The 15,318-nt window shown below is 52.3% G+C and overlaps 1 protein-coding gene across 1 annotated transcript in view; it reads left to right on the forward strand.

Annotated features, from left to right (window-relative positions):
• PDZD7 (PDZ domain containing 7) overlaps positions 1-15,318 on the forward strand; it is a 28,395-nt gene that overhangs the window by 1,233 nt on the left and 11,844 nt on the right. The window contains exons 3-11 of the mRNA XM_038757742.1: positions 1,425-1,565; positions 1,942-2,116; positions 3,336-3,512; positions 4,965-5,112; positions 5,749-5,809; positions 6,359-6,832; positions 7,838-8,047; positions 8,917-8,958; positions 9,751-9,926. Of these exons, the coding sequence (XP_038613670.1) occupies positions 1,425-1,565; positions 1,942-2,116; positions 3,336-3,512; positions 4,965-5,112; positions 5,749-5,809; positions 6,359-6,832; positions 7,838-8,047; positions 8,917-8,958; positions 9,751-9,926 (1,604 nt within the window). The remainder of the gene's footprint in view (positions 1-1,424; positions 1,566-1,941; positions 2,117-3,335; positions 3,513-4,964; positions 5,113-5,748; positions 5,810-6,358; positions 6,833-7,837; positions 8,048-8,916; positions 8,959-9,750; positions 9,927-15,318) is intronic.

Consider the following 15,318-nt stretch of genomic DNA (forward strand, 5'->3'; position numbering starts at 1 on the left):
CTGGCAACAGCCCAGCCAGGCTCTGAGCCATGCCTGACATAAATTCCAGTGGCCAGGGCAGCTTGGCCCAGGAACTAAGGTGCTCAGCCCAGCCTGAGGAGGTGAGAGTCAAGGGCTGGTGCCACCAAGTCAAGCATGAAATTGGGAGCTTCTGGGAGGTTTCTTTAGCTGGTGGGGAGTCCCTGGAGATTAAATACTTGTTCCACTGATCAGTGGAAGCAGAGCTTTTAGATCCCAGCAAGAGAGGGAAGACAGGTTTTCAGTCAGTTGTATTCGTAGGGTGCTTACTGTATGCAGAGCCTTATACTAAGCACTTGGAGGAGTACAGTATAACAATTAACAGGCACATCCCTTGCCCACAATGAATTTACAGTCTAGAGGGACACAGTGTGACTCAGGAGGGACAGAATGTTGATAGCGGCACAGACTCCTCCACAGTGCTGGGTGAGGGCAGAGAGAGAGCTACCCTTGTGAATAGGCCCCCAGAATGGTGACTAGGCAGGAGGAAGTAATAGATTATAAAGCTATGTACATAAGTGCTTTTGGTGGTTGTGGGTAGATAATGATGGTCGGGGGATATAAGGTGGGGAAATTAGAAATCCTCTTAAGGCGAGAGCATGTAATCCATCCCATCCTCTGAGGGTGAAGCCCTCAGCTCCTCTGGGCTGAGCAGGAATGACAAGCAGCCAGAAACAGCGGGCAGCTGGAAAACCAGCAAATAATCCAGAAATGAGGTGTCTGGGGTCTGGGCCAGAGAGGAGTGGAGAGAATCTGAGGAAGAGTCAGCAGTTGATGTGAAGGATGAATGAGGAGAGGTGAGTCCAAGATGTCTCCTGGTTATGAGAGTGGGGAAATGGGAGATTAGCAGAGCCTTTATGGGGATAGGAAAAGCAGGAGGAAGCAGAGTTCTGGGAGGGAAGACCATCAATCAATCATTTAATGGTATTTATTAAGTGCTTACTATGTGCAGGGCACCATACTAAGCGCTTGGGAGAGTACAATACAACAGAACGAGGAGACAGGTTCCCTGCCCCATAATGAGCTTACAGTCTAGAGGATGAGCTCAGTTTGAAACCTCCTGAAGAACTTCTTAATTTTGGGTGGTGAAACAGGGAATGGGGTGGAGTGTCTAGAAAAGGAGACAAGTGAAGCTATGGATTTTCTTGCTCTGAGGTTCTTCGGACTAGGAGAGAACCGTGTCTCCCTGGTCTGTAGGGAGGGGCCAACCATCTTAGAGGCAGGGGGATAGTTGAGATGACCTCCCAGATTAGTTACTTTTTGGTCAAATTCCAGAGTGCTGAGTCTGAACAGAGTCACAGAGGTGCGGAATTGGATTCATTCCCATGGGAGAGTGGTCCTTTGGGAGGTTGGGTTGCAAGGGGGGAGTTGGTATCAGGGTTCTATGAGATCTGTACCATCTCCAGCCAACAGCGATGAGAGCGACATCATCAATGCCGTCACCGTGGACAAGAGTCCCACAGGGAAGCTGGGTTTCAGTGTGCGTGGGGGCTCAGAACATGGCCTGGGCATCTTCGTCAGCAAAGTGGAGGAGGGGAGCAGTGCTGGTGAGAGGGGCATCCTTGGGATTGGGGACTCCAGGAGGGTCTTGGAAGAATCACATCCCGGGAAGAGAAGGTCCACTAGGAGCCTAGATTTCCTTTGGTGGGGAGAACCAAGAATCTTCAGAGAGGTAGCCCTGGACACCTTTGGCCCCCCTACCTGCCCTTCTGAGGAGGGAAGCTGCTCCCTAACCCTGGGACCGGATCCCAGATGCCCCAGTCTCATCTGCCATCCTAATGCCTACGCTAGACTTTAACTGGTGGTGCTGTGGTCCTGGGCTGGTGGGAGTATGGGATGGGATGAATCTCCCTAGAGTGACTTTTGACTTTCCCCTCTCCCTCCCCGGCCCGGACATCTGTAACCTGGGGCTTGGCATATCAGAGCTGGCTGGCCTGTGCGTCGGGGACAAGATCACAGAGGTGAATGGCATCAGCCTGGAGAGCATCACCATGGGCAGCGCGGTCAAAGTGCTGACCGGTAACAGTCGCCTGTGCATGGTGGTGCGGCGGATGGGGCGGGTGCCAGGCATCAAATTTTCCAAGGAGAAGACTACCTGGTGAGTAGAGAGGATGCCTCTTTGGGTCCCCCTGGAAGGCTGTGCCCACCTAATGTAAAGAATGTGGGACTGGGAGTCAGGAGACATAGTCTCTGGGCCCAGCTCTGCTCCTGGCCTACTGTGTAACATTGGGCAAGTCACTTAATCCCTCCAGGCCTTCATTTCCTCATCTGTAAAATGGGAGAGAGAGATCCACTCTCCCTGCCTCAGGTTACGGGCCAGGGACTGTCTTTGAACTGCTGGTCATGTATCTACCCTAGTGCTTGGTACTTACTGAGCACTTGACAGATACCAGTCAACCAGCTCAGTAGGGTTGCAGCCTCCGTAGCCCCTGCAAACTGGTGGAATGGAGTGGGGATGAACTGAGGGGAAAGAGCTTTGAGCTACAGAGGAACAGGGTGGAGGAGAACCCGGAAGACTGTGGGGGACCATGCCTCCTCCCCACTTGCCTGGACTTGGTCCCTAGAGGATCAACTGGAAAGGAGGAAGGGAAGCACACTTTTTTGTAGTGTTGGCATGAGGCTCTCCTGGCCCGAACTTCTTACACTGTGTCTGAAGTCTCCTAGGCCTGGGCATCCTGTCCTTCCACCTCTCTGGGGCATAAGTGCTGCTCACCGCTCTGTAGCACCCTCTCTCCTCTGTGCACCTCTGTCAAGTCTGTGGCCGTTGTGACCAACAGCCGCCGAAACCCTGTCCTCCCTGTACCCTCTGCCCCCTCACCTCAGCTCTCCATTCTCTCTGCTCCTCGGGCTTTGACACTCTCTTGGCTCTCCAACTTTCTCCTCTCCCCAGTGCCCTCATCTTCTTAACAGTATTGATCTCCTCCTGTCCCGCAAACCTGCCCGGCTGCTTCCCAGAGTGTGTTCTGTGACCCACACATGGAAACCAGGTGTCTGGACTGGCTCAGCTGTCCCCAGGGTGCCACCTCTGTCCGAGGACAGGAAGGGCCTGGGTGAGGGCTGAGATACCATCAGCGAGTGGTGGGGGAGGAACATTTCACAACATCGGCTTGTCCTTTGTAATCCAAGCCGGGCGCTGAGTGCCGGGCACCTCCGGGAGAGCTGGCACGGCCAAGCGGCTGGCAACGGTCGGGCAGCGACTAGGGTCGGTGGGAGGCCCTGGCCCCCTGCCCGGGAGAAGGCAAGAGTCCCCGGCTACCCCCAGGAACCAAAGTTCCCCCGGGCAGTCCTGAGTTCCCCTGTGCCACCCCTTCCCACAGGGTGGATGTGGTGAACCAGCGGCTGGTGGTGGAGAAATGTAGCTCGAGCCCGTCAGACAGCGGGTCAGAGGAGGGCGTCCGGCGGATTGTCCACCTCTACACCACATCGGATGACTACTGCCTAGGCTTCAACATTCGCGGTGGGAAGGAGTTTGGCCTTGGTATCTATGTGTCCAAGTGAGTTTGGTCTCACATAGGAGTGGGATTTGGGGGTTCACCATGCTGAGCAAGCCCCTGGGTCTGGGCCTGGGGCAAACCATCCTGGGGACGGACTGTGGGAGGAGAAGACTTGGGCCCTGCTCTTGTGTGAAGTTGGACAAAGGCTGGGGGAGACTGGACAGGCAGTGAAAGGATCAGGAGACACCGGCAAGGACAAGGGTTTAAGTGGGAAGTGGGGTGGGAAGGAGGCAGAATTAGACTCTGGAGAGGGATGGCATGGGATGGTAATGGATCAATCAGTCTATCTATTAATTGTATTTATTGAGTGCTTACTGTGTGCAGAAAACTGTACTAAGTGCTTGGGAGAGTACAACATAACAATGTAACAGATGTATTTCCTGCCCACAGTGAGCTTACAGTCTAGAGGGGGAGACAGATATTAATATAAATAAATAAATTATGGATATGTGCATAAGTGCTATGGGGCTGAGGGGTAGGGGTGAATAAAGGGAGCAAGTCAGGGTGACGGGGTAGGAGAAAAGGAAATGAGTGCTTAGGAAAGGCTTCTTGGAGATGCGCCTTCAATAAGGCTTTGAAGGTGGGGAGAGTAATTAAATCTGTTGGCCATGAAGAGGGAGACAGGCTTGATGCTATTGGGCACATGGAATGAGCATGAGGCTAAGCAAGTTTTAGAAGTTACTGCTCATGCTTGGGGGCATACCAGGCTCTGAATTTAGGATAAGAAAAGTATCCTGTCTGCCCTGGCCGGGCGAGAGCAGCTCTCCTGTGGACCCACTCTGTCAGCTTCATCTAGGTCTCTACACATCCCAGTTCCCCAGCTATGTGATGGAGGTTTTGCCCAGGGTCTGCCTGGCTCCCCAGGCTTTGGCTTCTACATGTCCCATTGGAACCAGGCCTTTCCGGCTCTGGGAGTGGTTCACTTGGGCCGGTGGTTGCAGGCTGAGGATGTGTCAGGGGCTTCATAGCCTGCAACTCCTCCCTCATCCCCGGAGACTCCTCCTGGCTGATCCTTGGGGCCTGAGTTTGACCAGAACTGGGCTTCCTATGGGGGAGGGCACCTCTCGTTGCAGGCTCCAGGCTGACTTCTGAAGACCCCAGTCCCAAGGGCCTGGGGAATCTGGGCTGATTCTGGGATTTGCTGGTGTTCCGGGTGGTTTTCCATGAGTCCAAGAGTTGACCTGAATTTGGGACTCCCCCAACCACCCCACAGGCCTGAGGAGCACAGACCTAAATCTTACCGCTTTTGGGGAGCCCAGAGCCAACCCTTAACTGATCATGCTCAAGGACCCACTCCTGAGGGGTATGCTCCCCTCCTGGAGAGCCCAGACTTGAACATGGGTTTGAGGCAGAATGAAGGCTTTTCAGATCTGCGGTGGAGGCACAGGGAAGCCATATAGCTATCTGGGCCTGCTCACTGGGCACTGACTCATTATCCACAATGTCTGCCAGGGTGGACCGAGGTGGATTAGCAGAAGAAAATGGCATCAAAGTGGGAGACCAGGTCTTGGCGGCCAATGGGGTCGTGTTTGATGGCATCAGTCACAGCCGGGCCGTGGAGATCTTGAAGGGGCAGACGCATATCATGATGACCGTCAAGGTACGATGACCTGGAGCCAGGCCTGGACAGATATGAGGCCACTTTACCCAATGCTCAGGGGAGTGGGGAAGGGGCAGGCCCAGGGATTGGGAGAGGATGCCACACAAGAAATCTTAAATAAGCAAGCTACAGCTAAGTGTGACATGACAAAGAAAGAAAAACTTCCTGAACTTCCTGGAATGGTAGAAAAAGGGGGCTGGGGTGACTCTTCCTGGAAATCTTTTTTTTAAAAGTAGAGACCCCCCACACCAGTCTGATCTGGGAAAGGGAGCAGGGGGATGGACAGGATGACCTCGTGTGGGCCTGGGGTTTTAGTTTCAAAGCCATTATCAGTTGAAAGAATGGGAGGGTGGGAGGGGTGGAGGGCTGTGGAAGGAGGAGGAGGCTGGGGGAGAAACCTGGGGTCTCCTGAGCGGTCTGAGTCCCGGTGTCCCCGGCTCCACAGATTTGGTTTCAGCCGAGAGCAGCATGAGGAGGATTCATTATTCATGGCTGCTCTTGGGCTCTGGGGGATCGTATTCCCCCCACCACACCCTGCCCCGGCTGGCCTTTTTCCAGAGAGGAGAGACTCATGACCCCCTACCCACCACCTGTTCTCTCCCCCTATCCCCCAACCCCACCTCACCTTCCACACAGGAGACGGGTCGGTACCCAGCGTACAAAGAGATGGTGTCGGAGTATTGCTGGCTTGATCGATGTAAGACCTGGGGCAGGTGGTGATGTGAGTGGGCAGAGAGAAAAGCCAGATAAGGGTGGGAGTGGAGGGGTCTCCTCTAGGGTGGGGAAGGAAGGCTGGGAAGAGTCAGTCAGTCATATTTATTGAGTGCTTACTGTGTGCAGAGCACTGTACTAAGCACTTGGGAGAGTACGATACAATAAAACAGACACATTCCCTGGCCACAGTGAGCTTACAGTCTAGAGGGAGAGCTAACCTTTTTGGTTCCTTGTGCTCTGAAGAAGGGGAAAAAACAGTCAGTCACCTTGGGCTCAGAGCCTACAGGTCCAGAGAGGAAACAGGGCACTAGTGAGGGGGTGGGTATAGGGGAGCTCCCCACCTAGTCCCCGCAGGCTCTATCTCCTCTACCTGGACTGGCAGAGGTCCAGACTGGTTGGCCAATCCCCCACTCCACTGGCCAGATGGAGGCCCATCCAGCACACTGCCCGGGGCCTGCCTGGGGCAGGGAGGTGGCTGACCACCCCTTCGGATTTTCACTTCCTTCTCCTTCCTGCCACCCGCCTGTCCCAGTGTCCAACGGCCAACTGCAGCAGCTCTCGCAGACCTCAGAGTCCAGCTCGTCCATCTCCTCCTTCTCCTCCAGCACCCCTTATGGCTCCATCAATGGTTCCCACCCCCTCCCCACCCTGGGCTCCTGCTCGGACCTCACCTTCACCAACACGGCAGACGTGAGCATCTCCACCGAGGAGCTCAGGTCCCGGGCTGGAGGCCGGGAATGGGCCGAGACCTCCATGCAGACTGACCCTCCACTCCTTCCCATGGACCCCGATGGGGCCTCCCGTGTGGAGGAGCTGACGGAGACTTGGCGCAGCATCCGGCCCACGGTGCTCCTCAAAGACACCGCTATCCGGGGGGACTCCGGCCGGGCATCAGGGTCCCGCCTGAGCTCAGCGCGCTCAGAAAACCCCAAGACCGCATTGCTGCTGGCACTCAGTCAGCCTCGCCAGCCCATCGTGCGCTCTCAAAGCTACCTGACTGTGCATGGTGGGTGGACTCCACTCCAACTCCCCAACCCCCAGGTCTCTCTTCTCTGTTGGGGCTTTCCCCTTCTGCTCCATCTCTGCACCTCTATCTGGGGGACTGAGAGGAGGGGGCTTCAATTGTGCCCTTTCCCCTTCTGCCCTCCAGCTGCTCTCTGTCCCTCCTTTCATTCCATCAATCATATTTATTGAGCGCTTACTGTTTGCAGAGCACTGTACGAAGCGCTTGGAAAAGTACAATATAACAATAGACAGACACATTCTCTATCCATAATAAGCTTACAGTCTAGATGGGGAGACAGACTTTAATATAAATAAATGATGGATATGTACATAAGTGCTGTGGGGCTGACGGTGGGGGGGTGGGGTGAATAAATGGAGCAAGTCAGGGCTGCGCAGGAGGGAGTAGGAGAAGAGGAAAGGAGGGATTAGTCAAGGAAGGCCTCCTGTAGGAGATGTGCCACAGACTCCCCCGTCCTCTCCCAAAAGGTCATTATCCTTCGTGTGCCAGAGGGAACATCCAGATACTTGATCATGTGTTTGAGGCCCACAGGTGGGAAACGGCGTTTTCACCAGGGACTGGGCGCAGCATCTAACCTCGCTCACGGCTCCCACCCTGACTCAGTTGTCTTCCCATCCTGGGGCCTCCCCCACCCCCCCAGGACAAACACTTGGGAGGAATTGAGCCAGGGACCCCTTAGATAGGATCCTCAGATTGCAGGCAATCCCTCCATCTGTCTCTTCCCATGCCAGAGTGAGCCCTGGCATAATTCTCTTCATGCCAGGGGCTAATAGGGCCCTGAAAGATCCAAGCTTGACCAGGGTGATCTGCTCTGAGTGTGGTAGGGTTTTTCCAGAGCTCCTTGCCTGCCCCTCGTCCCCAACCCCTCAGAGGCCAGGACTGGGGGAGTTGGCACCTTGGATGGAGAGGAGGAGGAAAGATGGGGTGGGAGGGAGCACCTTTGTCCTTCCCTCCCTCTCCTTGATCACTCCGCACCGTGTCCCACAGAAGAGAAGAAGAAACGGAAGCAGGAGAAGCGGGCGGCCTTGGGGGAGAAGGGGGCCCCCCTACGGCGTTCCAAGACACTGATGACTCTGTTCTTCAAGGGAGGATGGGGAGGACGGCAAGATGGCGATGGGAAGAGAGAGGCCAGGGCAGCAGAAGGAAGGGAACCCGGACAATCCCCAACACGGCTTGAGAATGACAAAGGTAACCAGTGTTGGGGCAGGGCGGGTTGGAGGGGTTGACGGAAGGGGATTCTTCCCAATAGGGGTAGATACAAGCTAATCAAGTTGGGCACAGTCCCTGTCCCACATGGGGCTCATAGTCTTCATCCCCATTTTACAGATGAGGTAACTGAGGCCCAGAGAAATTAGTGATTTGCCCAAGGTCACAGAGCAGACAAGTGGCAGAGCCGGGGTTAGAATCCAGGTCATTCAGACTCCCAAAGTGGCCCCAGTCAGAGCTGGAAGTGTCCAGAAATTGGCCCCTGTTCTAAAATATTCTCTAATAGGATGAATTGTAGAGGTTGGACCTTGTGCAGTCTCTGGACTCTCTCCTGTGGCACCCACTATGAATCTGCTCTTCCCACCCTTTCTGCCCCCATTGTCTCGCAAAAGCCTATTTTACTGCCTCTGTCTACTCACTCTCCGCTCTACCCGGAGACCTCTGACTAAGCTTTCCACTTGCCCCTGGATGGGGCCTTGAGGTTGCAAGGCACATATTCTGTTTGCCCCACCAGGAGGAGTGGATAATGAGGAGCTTTATCTGGGAGCCAGAGCTCCTGAGACCTCTCCCTGCTCCCTTGTGGATTGGTTTTCCAGGTGGATTATCCTGTGTGCCCATCTCCAAGGTCAACCATGGGAAAAACCATGGTTGTGGTCTGAGGGGCTCTAGCAGCCTTGTCCATCTGCAGCATCCTCACCCCGGGGACCAAGGGGTGGATCACTGTTAGCCCTGCAAGGGCTCCCTGCCTACCCCAAACCACCAGCTCTGGGGACGGAGACAGCTGGAGGGGGCTGAAACCGAAAGTTGAGGAACAGCCTGTCATTGCCACCCCCCAAACACACCCTCTTCTCTCTCCACAGGTGGAACTATACACAAGTTTGTCACCTGGAGGAGGAGGCGGGGTAATGTGTCTCCTCCCCTGCACCCTCAGCAGGCTCCCCCATCTTGATTTTTTTTTCCTCATCACCTCTGGGTATAGCCACAGCCACTAATTGCCCCCCTCATGATTGACCCCCTCCCCAGGCCCTGAAGGAACCCAACTTGGGGCACGGCTACAGGCCTCCCAGCTGCTTGGTGCACATAGTAAGCGCTCAATAAATGCAATTGATGATAATTAATATCTGCCCATCCAGGCTGAGCACACCCAACCTTGCTCCTATTCTGCATGCAGCCAGCAGCTGTTGATTCTCTTGGCTGGGTGAGCCCTCTGCCCTATGACGAGTCCAGTGGAGAGGATATTTGGAGGGTTCTAGGACATAGGTGGGATTCCTCAGGAAGCATAGAGACTTTCTGGAGGGGTGGGGGGCACAACGATCTCATAGAGGGCATGGGGGGGGTCCCAAGATCTTGAAGTTGGGGAGGGGAGTTCTCAGAGGGGGTAGGTGGTTCCCACAATCTGGATACAAGAGGAAACCAAACTGGTAATCTGCAAGAACTGGAGAAACAAGGGGAAATCAAAAGCCTCGGCCTCCCTTAAGTGGGTCCCCTCCCTTGGGGGGTGGGGCTGAGTACCTTCCTGGGATGTCTGAGGCTTCTTCTGAGAGGGAAGGGAACTGGGGAGGTCAGGGAGCCTAAACTGGGGCCATTGGTTTGCAGCCACTCCCCAGGTCAGGTGCCCTCTCATCCCCCTGGGATCATTCTCCCTCTCCCCACCCCACCCGTCCGTTCCCCTTAACCCTTTCCTGCTTCCCCAGACCGCGAGCGGGGGCGGGCCTTGCTCTCGCCAAGGCTCTGGGGGGCTTCCGGGCAGCCGTTCAATGGGGACGGCCCCAGCCCAGCCTGGGAGAGCCGCCTGCCCCTCATCGAGGACCTGGCCCGCCGCCTTCTCACGGAAGATGAGGTCCTGGCTGTCACTCGCCATTGCACCCGGGTGAGTCTCCCCTTGCTCGGCGCCCCCGGCTGCCCCTCTGCTCTAGGAATTCGGACCGTAACACACTCTAGGTGATGAACTCCAGGATGGAAACCCAAGGGAACGGCAGAGGACAGAGAGTGTGGCCCCAATCCCCAAAGAGCTGACACCCTCGCGGGTCAGACAGGCTGGACACAAATCATCACCTTCATCATCCATCCCTCTCACTTCCTGTGCAATCCCTATGAGCTTGCACTTAACAATGCCAGTCCAAAGTTTTATTTAGATCTAAGGCATGTGACTTAGAGAACATAGCAGATACCTAAGAGCCCAGACAACAAACTCCCAGACCCATAATTAGAGCTATAGGAAATACTGGAGGGAGCTTAGAGGAAAGGGGCACGTTGGGGATGAGCAGTCAGGTGCAATGAACCTGGAAAGTTTCCTGGTGTCATTGTTGGTGATGCTGAAGGGGGTAAGGAGATAACAGGACCAGGGTTCTAATCTCAGCTCTGCCACGTCTGCTGTGTAACCTTAAGCAAGTCGCTTCACTTCTCCGGTCCTCAGTTACCTTATCTGTAAAATGGGATGCCCCATGTGGAACAGGGACTGTGTCCAACCTGATTAACTTGTATCTACCCTAGCGCTTAGAACAGTGCTTGGGACATGATAAGGGTAGGGACCGTCTCTATATGTTGCCAACTTGTACTTCCCAAGCGCTTTGTACAGTGCTCTGCACACAGTAAGCGCTCAATAAATACGATTGAAAGAAAAGAAAGAAAATAAGCGCTTAACAAGTACCATAATTATTGACCATTATTATTATGTGTGCGCACTAGATGGCACTGTTCTGCTTGCATGCAGGGAGGTGTTGTGTATATGATTGTGCACCAGATGGCGCTGTTCTGTCTGTGTGCGGGGGACTGTTGTATGTATGTTTGTGCGCTAGGTGGCGTTGTTCTCTATACGTGCGGGGGACTGTTGTATGTATGTTTGTGCACTAGGTGGCGTTGTTCTCTATACGTGCGGGGGACTGTTGTATATATGTATATATGTTTGTACATATTTATTACTCTATTTATTTATTTATTTTATTTGTACATATCTATTCTATTTATTTTATTTTGTTAGTATGTTTGGTTTTGTTCTCTGTCTCCCCCTTTTAGACTGAGAGCCCACTGTTGGGTAGGGACTGTCTCTATATGTTGCCAATTTGTACTTCCCAAGCGCTTAGTACAGTGCTCTGCACATAGTAAGCGCTCAATAAATACGATTGATGATGAATGTTGTATGTATGTTTGTGCACTAGGTGGCGCTGTTCTCTCTACGTGCGGGGGAATGTTTTATGTATCTTTGTGCACTAGATGGCGCTGTTCTCCCTGTGTGCGGGGGTGCCTGTGCTCGCACTAGATGGCGCTGTTCTCCTTGCCGTGCGGGTGTGTGCGCGTGTGTACACTAGATGGCGCTGTTCTCCTTGCCGTGTGTGGGCTGCTCCCGCAGCTCCGAGTTTGGATCTCTGCTTTCTGCCACCAACCGGAGAGGAGCCATTATTCTGCAGACTTGAGAGATGGGGGAGACGCCCCAGGGATTATGATGGGGGCCACTGTCCGGTCCCCCGAGCCTTCCATTGCAACCCCTAACCGCACGGATAGAGGGAATGGGGGTGAGCGTCGAGTTGGGGCAGCTCACACTTACGAAATCCGGACAAGACCAATCAATCAATCAATCGTATTTATTGAGCGCTTACTGTGTGCAGAGCACTGTACTAAGCGCTTGGGAAGTACAAGTTGGCAACATATAGAGACAGTCCCTACCCAACAGTGGGTTCACAGTCTAAAAGGGGGAGACAGAGAACAAAACCAAACATACTAACAAAATAAAATAAATAGAATAGATATGCACAAGTAAAATAAATAAATAGAGTAATAAATATGTACAAAGACCACAGAGGAGAGGGCCAGGGTCTCTTCCCTCTCTCCCTGTGAGGAGTTGAGAACTGTGCCCCCTGCTCTCCACAGATCCTCCTCCTTTCCCTCTCTGTCTTCCTCACTCTCTCTCTCTCTCCTTCCACCCTGTCTGTTCCACTCCCTCTCTCTCCCTGTCTGTCTCCCTCTCTCTGCCTCTCCGTCTCTCTCCCCCCATCCGTTTCCCTCTATAATAATAAAATAATTGTGGTATTTAAGCGCTTTCTGAGCACTGGGTAGTGTACTAAGCACTGGGGTGAATACAAGCAAATCGGGTTCATTCATTCATTCAGTCGTGTTTATTGAGCTCATACTGCGTGCAGAGCACTGTTCTGAGCACTTGGGAAAGGATAAAACAGCAATAAACAGTGGCAGTCACTGCCCACAGCGAGTTTACAGTCTGGAGGTGGGAGAATGGGAAACAGACATCAATACAAATAAATAAAATTAGAGATATGTTTGTGTATATATATGCATATATACACATACATATATATACACATATACATGTATATATGTGCATATATATACACATATATACATGTGCTATGTGGCTGGGAGAGGGGAAGAGCAAAGGGAGCAAGTCAGGTTAACACAGAAGGGAGTGGGAGATAAGGAAAAGTGGGGCTTAGCCTGGGAAGGCCTCTTGGAGGGGATGTGCCTTCAATAAGACTTTGAAGGGGGGACTGATTGTCATATTTGAGGAGGGAGGGCATTTCAGGCCAGAGGCAGGACGTGGGCCAGGGGTTGTTGGTGACACAGGTGACCGCGAGGCACAGTGAAAAGGTTAGCACTAGAGGAGCAAAGTGTGTGGGCTAGGTTGTAGAAGGAGAGAAGTGACGTGAAGTAGGAGGGGGCAAGGTGATGGAGTGCTTTAAAGCCAATGGTGAGGAGTTTTTGTTTGATACAGAGGTGGATAGGCAACCAATGCAGTGTTTTGAGGAGGGAGGTGACATGGAGGGGAGTGACATGTCCTGAACATTTCTGTAGAAAAATGATCTGGGCAAGAGAGTGAAATATGGACTGGAATGGAGAAAGAAAGGAGGTGGGGAGGTCAGCAAGGAGGCTGATGCAGTAATCCAGGCAGGATAGAATAAGTGACTGTATTAATGTGGTAGCAGTTTGGATGGATAGGAAAGGGCAGATTTTAGCAACTGACAAGATTTGGTGACGGGTTGAATGACAGAGAGGAGTCAAGGATAACTCTAAGGTTATGGGCTTGTGAGACAGGAAAGATGGTGGTGCCATCTACAGTGATGGGAAAGTCACAGGGGGGACAGGAATTGGGTAAGAAGATAAGGAGCTCTGTTTTGGACATGTCAAGTTTGAGGTGACAGGAGTTAGCCCCTGTCCCACATGGGGCTCAAAGTCTCAATCCCCATTTTACAGATGAGTAACTGAGGTACAGAGAAGTGAAGTGATTTGTCCAATGTCGCACAGCAGACAAGTGGCAGAGCCAAAATTAGAACCCATGACCTTCTGACTCCCAAGCGCATGCTCTATGCACTATGCCATGCTACTTCTCTCTCTCCCAATCTGTCTCCCCATCTCTCTCTCTCTCCCCCTCCCTGTCTGTCTCCTCTCTCTCATCGCCCCACCCCAAGTTTCCATCCCCAAGTTCTGCTTTGTTGTTAAACAGAAGACAGGGACCAGCTGTTCCTCCCCTCCCAAACTAGAGGAAATGGGATATCAGGCAGACAGGAGAAAAGATTTTCTGGCAGGGAGAGGTGTGAGAGATGGGAACAAATGACCAAGAAGCTAGTAGAATCTTCCTCATCCCTAGTCTTCTGAGCAGACAGGATAGATGCCATTCTGTCAGGGCAGTCCTGCGGGCAGGGGACTGGCCTAGTTGACCTCTGGATTCTTTATAACCACAATTTCCCATCCCCCTCCTCCTTGACTGTCCTGTATGCAGAACCCTTGCTGATCCCTTGCTCTCAGTCCTAAAGGAGAGAGGGCTTCCATGTCCGTGTCCTTTCCCTTCGAGGCCTAAACACACACATACAGACACACACACAAACACACCGGCATGCACAATCTCAGAAACACCCACAGCTCAGAGAGACACTTCAGACAGTTGCGTATCCTCAGACCCAAACACATTTTCCATCTCCTCTGCGCCCTCGGCCATGCACGCGAACGCTGAATTTCTTGACTGATAGCCATGCAAATCAACACAGAAAAACTCTACCAGCCCCATCCTAGCTCTGAGAGGAAAATCAGTCAAACCAGCACATGCCGCTTTGTTCGTCCTGATTTCCCTGTAACCTCCATAGATCGGCCCTAGGCCCCAACTTCTCCGCTTTCCTCTCCCCACCCCCAGTGTAGATTGCTGTGGCAAAGAGTGGTCTTGGAAGGAACCATGGGGATCGAAGCTGGGTTCTTTGGGGTGCAGATTTTTTCTTTTTTCTTTTTTTTTAACGCTATTTAAGTGTTTACTATGCGCCAGGCACTGGGGTAGATAAAAACTTATCAGGTTGGACACAGTCCATGTCTCTCATGGAAGTCAGTCTTAATCCCCATTTTACAGATGAGGGAACTGAGGCACAGGGAAGTTGTAACTTGCCTAAGGTCACACAGCAGAAAAGTGATAGAGCTGGAATTAGAACCAGGTCCTTCTGACTCTCAGGCCTGCGTCCTTTCCACTAGGCCATAGTGCTTCTCACTGATTTTTTTTTTTTTGTCTTCTACTGAACAATGGAGTAACCATTTAACAAAACAGTCAACAATGTCTGAGTTTTTTCCCCGTGCTTTTACTGATCTCTCCAAACAGATTGACCGATAAGTCGATGGTAATTATTGAGCATTTACTGTAGGCAAAGAAGCCGCAACTTGGATTAGTTTGTCCTTAGATGTATCACTTTAAACTTGCTCACTCTTGAGAGTGTGCCATTTTTTTGGATCAAGCTTTCAGCATTTAGAGGTCTTTCTATAGTTAGACTTTTCTGCATGGCATTTCACCAGCTGGAAAAACTTAGTGTGAACTCTGAATTGGGGAGATTTCACTCTCCCTCTTTCAGATTATTTATGAAGATATTAAACCAAACCAGACCTAACACTGCTCCCTGGGGCGGGGGGGTGGGGGGGGCACCACTATTTTAACTCCTCCATTCTGAAAAGCGGCCATTTATCCATTCCCTTTGTTTCCTATCTTGAACCACTTTTCTATCCAATCCCAGAACATTCCCCCCAACCCCCAGATTGCTCTGTGTTTTTCAAGGCCTTTAGTATGGAACCTTTTGAATCTCTTCAGTATATCCTGTCCACTAGTTCCCCTCCATCCAGATGTTTCTTGACCTCTTTTGACAAACCGAGCCAATTGATGAGGCCTGCTTTTCTCTTTCAGAAACCATGCTGTGGGACAGATTGTATTTTTCTAAATGCTCCCTGATCCTATGCTTAATTATGGAGTCTACTAATTTGCCAGGTAGAAAAGTAAAACTCAGCAA

The sequence above is a fragment of the Tachyglossus aculeatus genome, chromosome 16 (assembly GCF_015852505.1).
Source record: "Tachyglossus aculeatus isolate mTacAcu1 chromosome 16, mTacAcu1.pri, whole genome shotgun sequence".
Classification (NCBI taxonomy): Eukaryota; Metazoa; Chordata; class Mammalia; order Monotremata; family Tachyglossidae; genus Tachyglossus; species Tachyglossus aculeatus.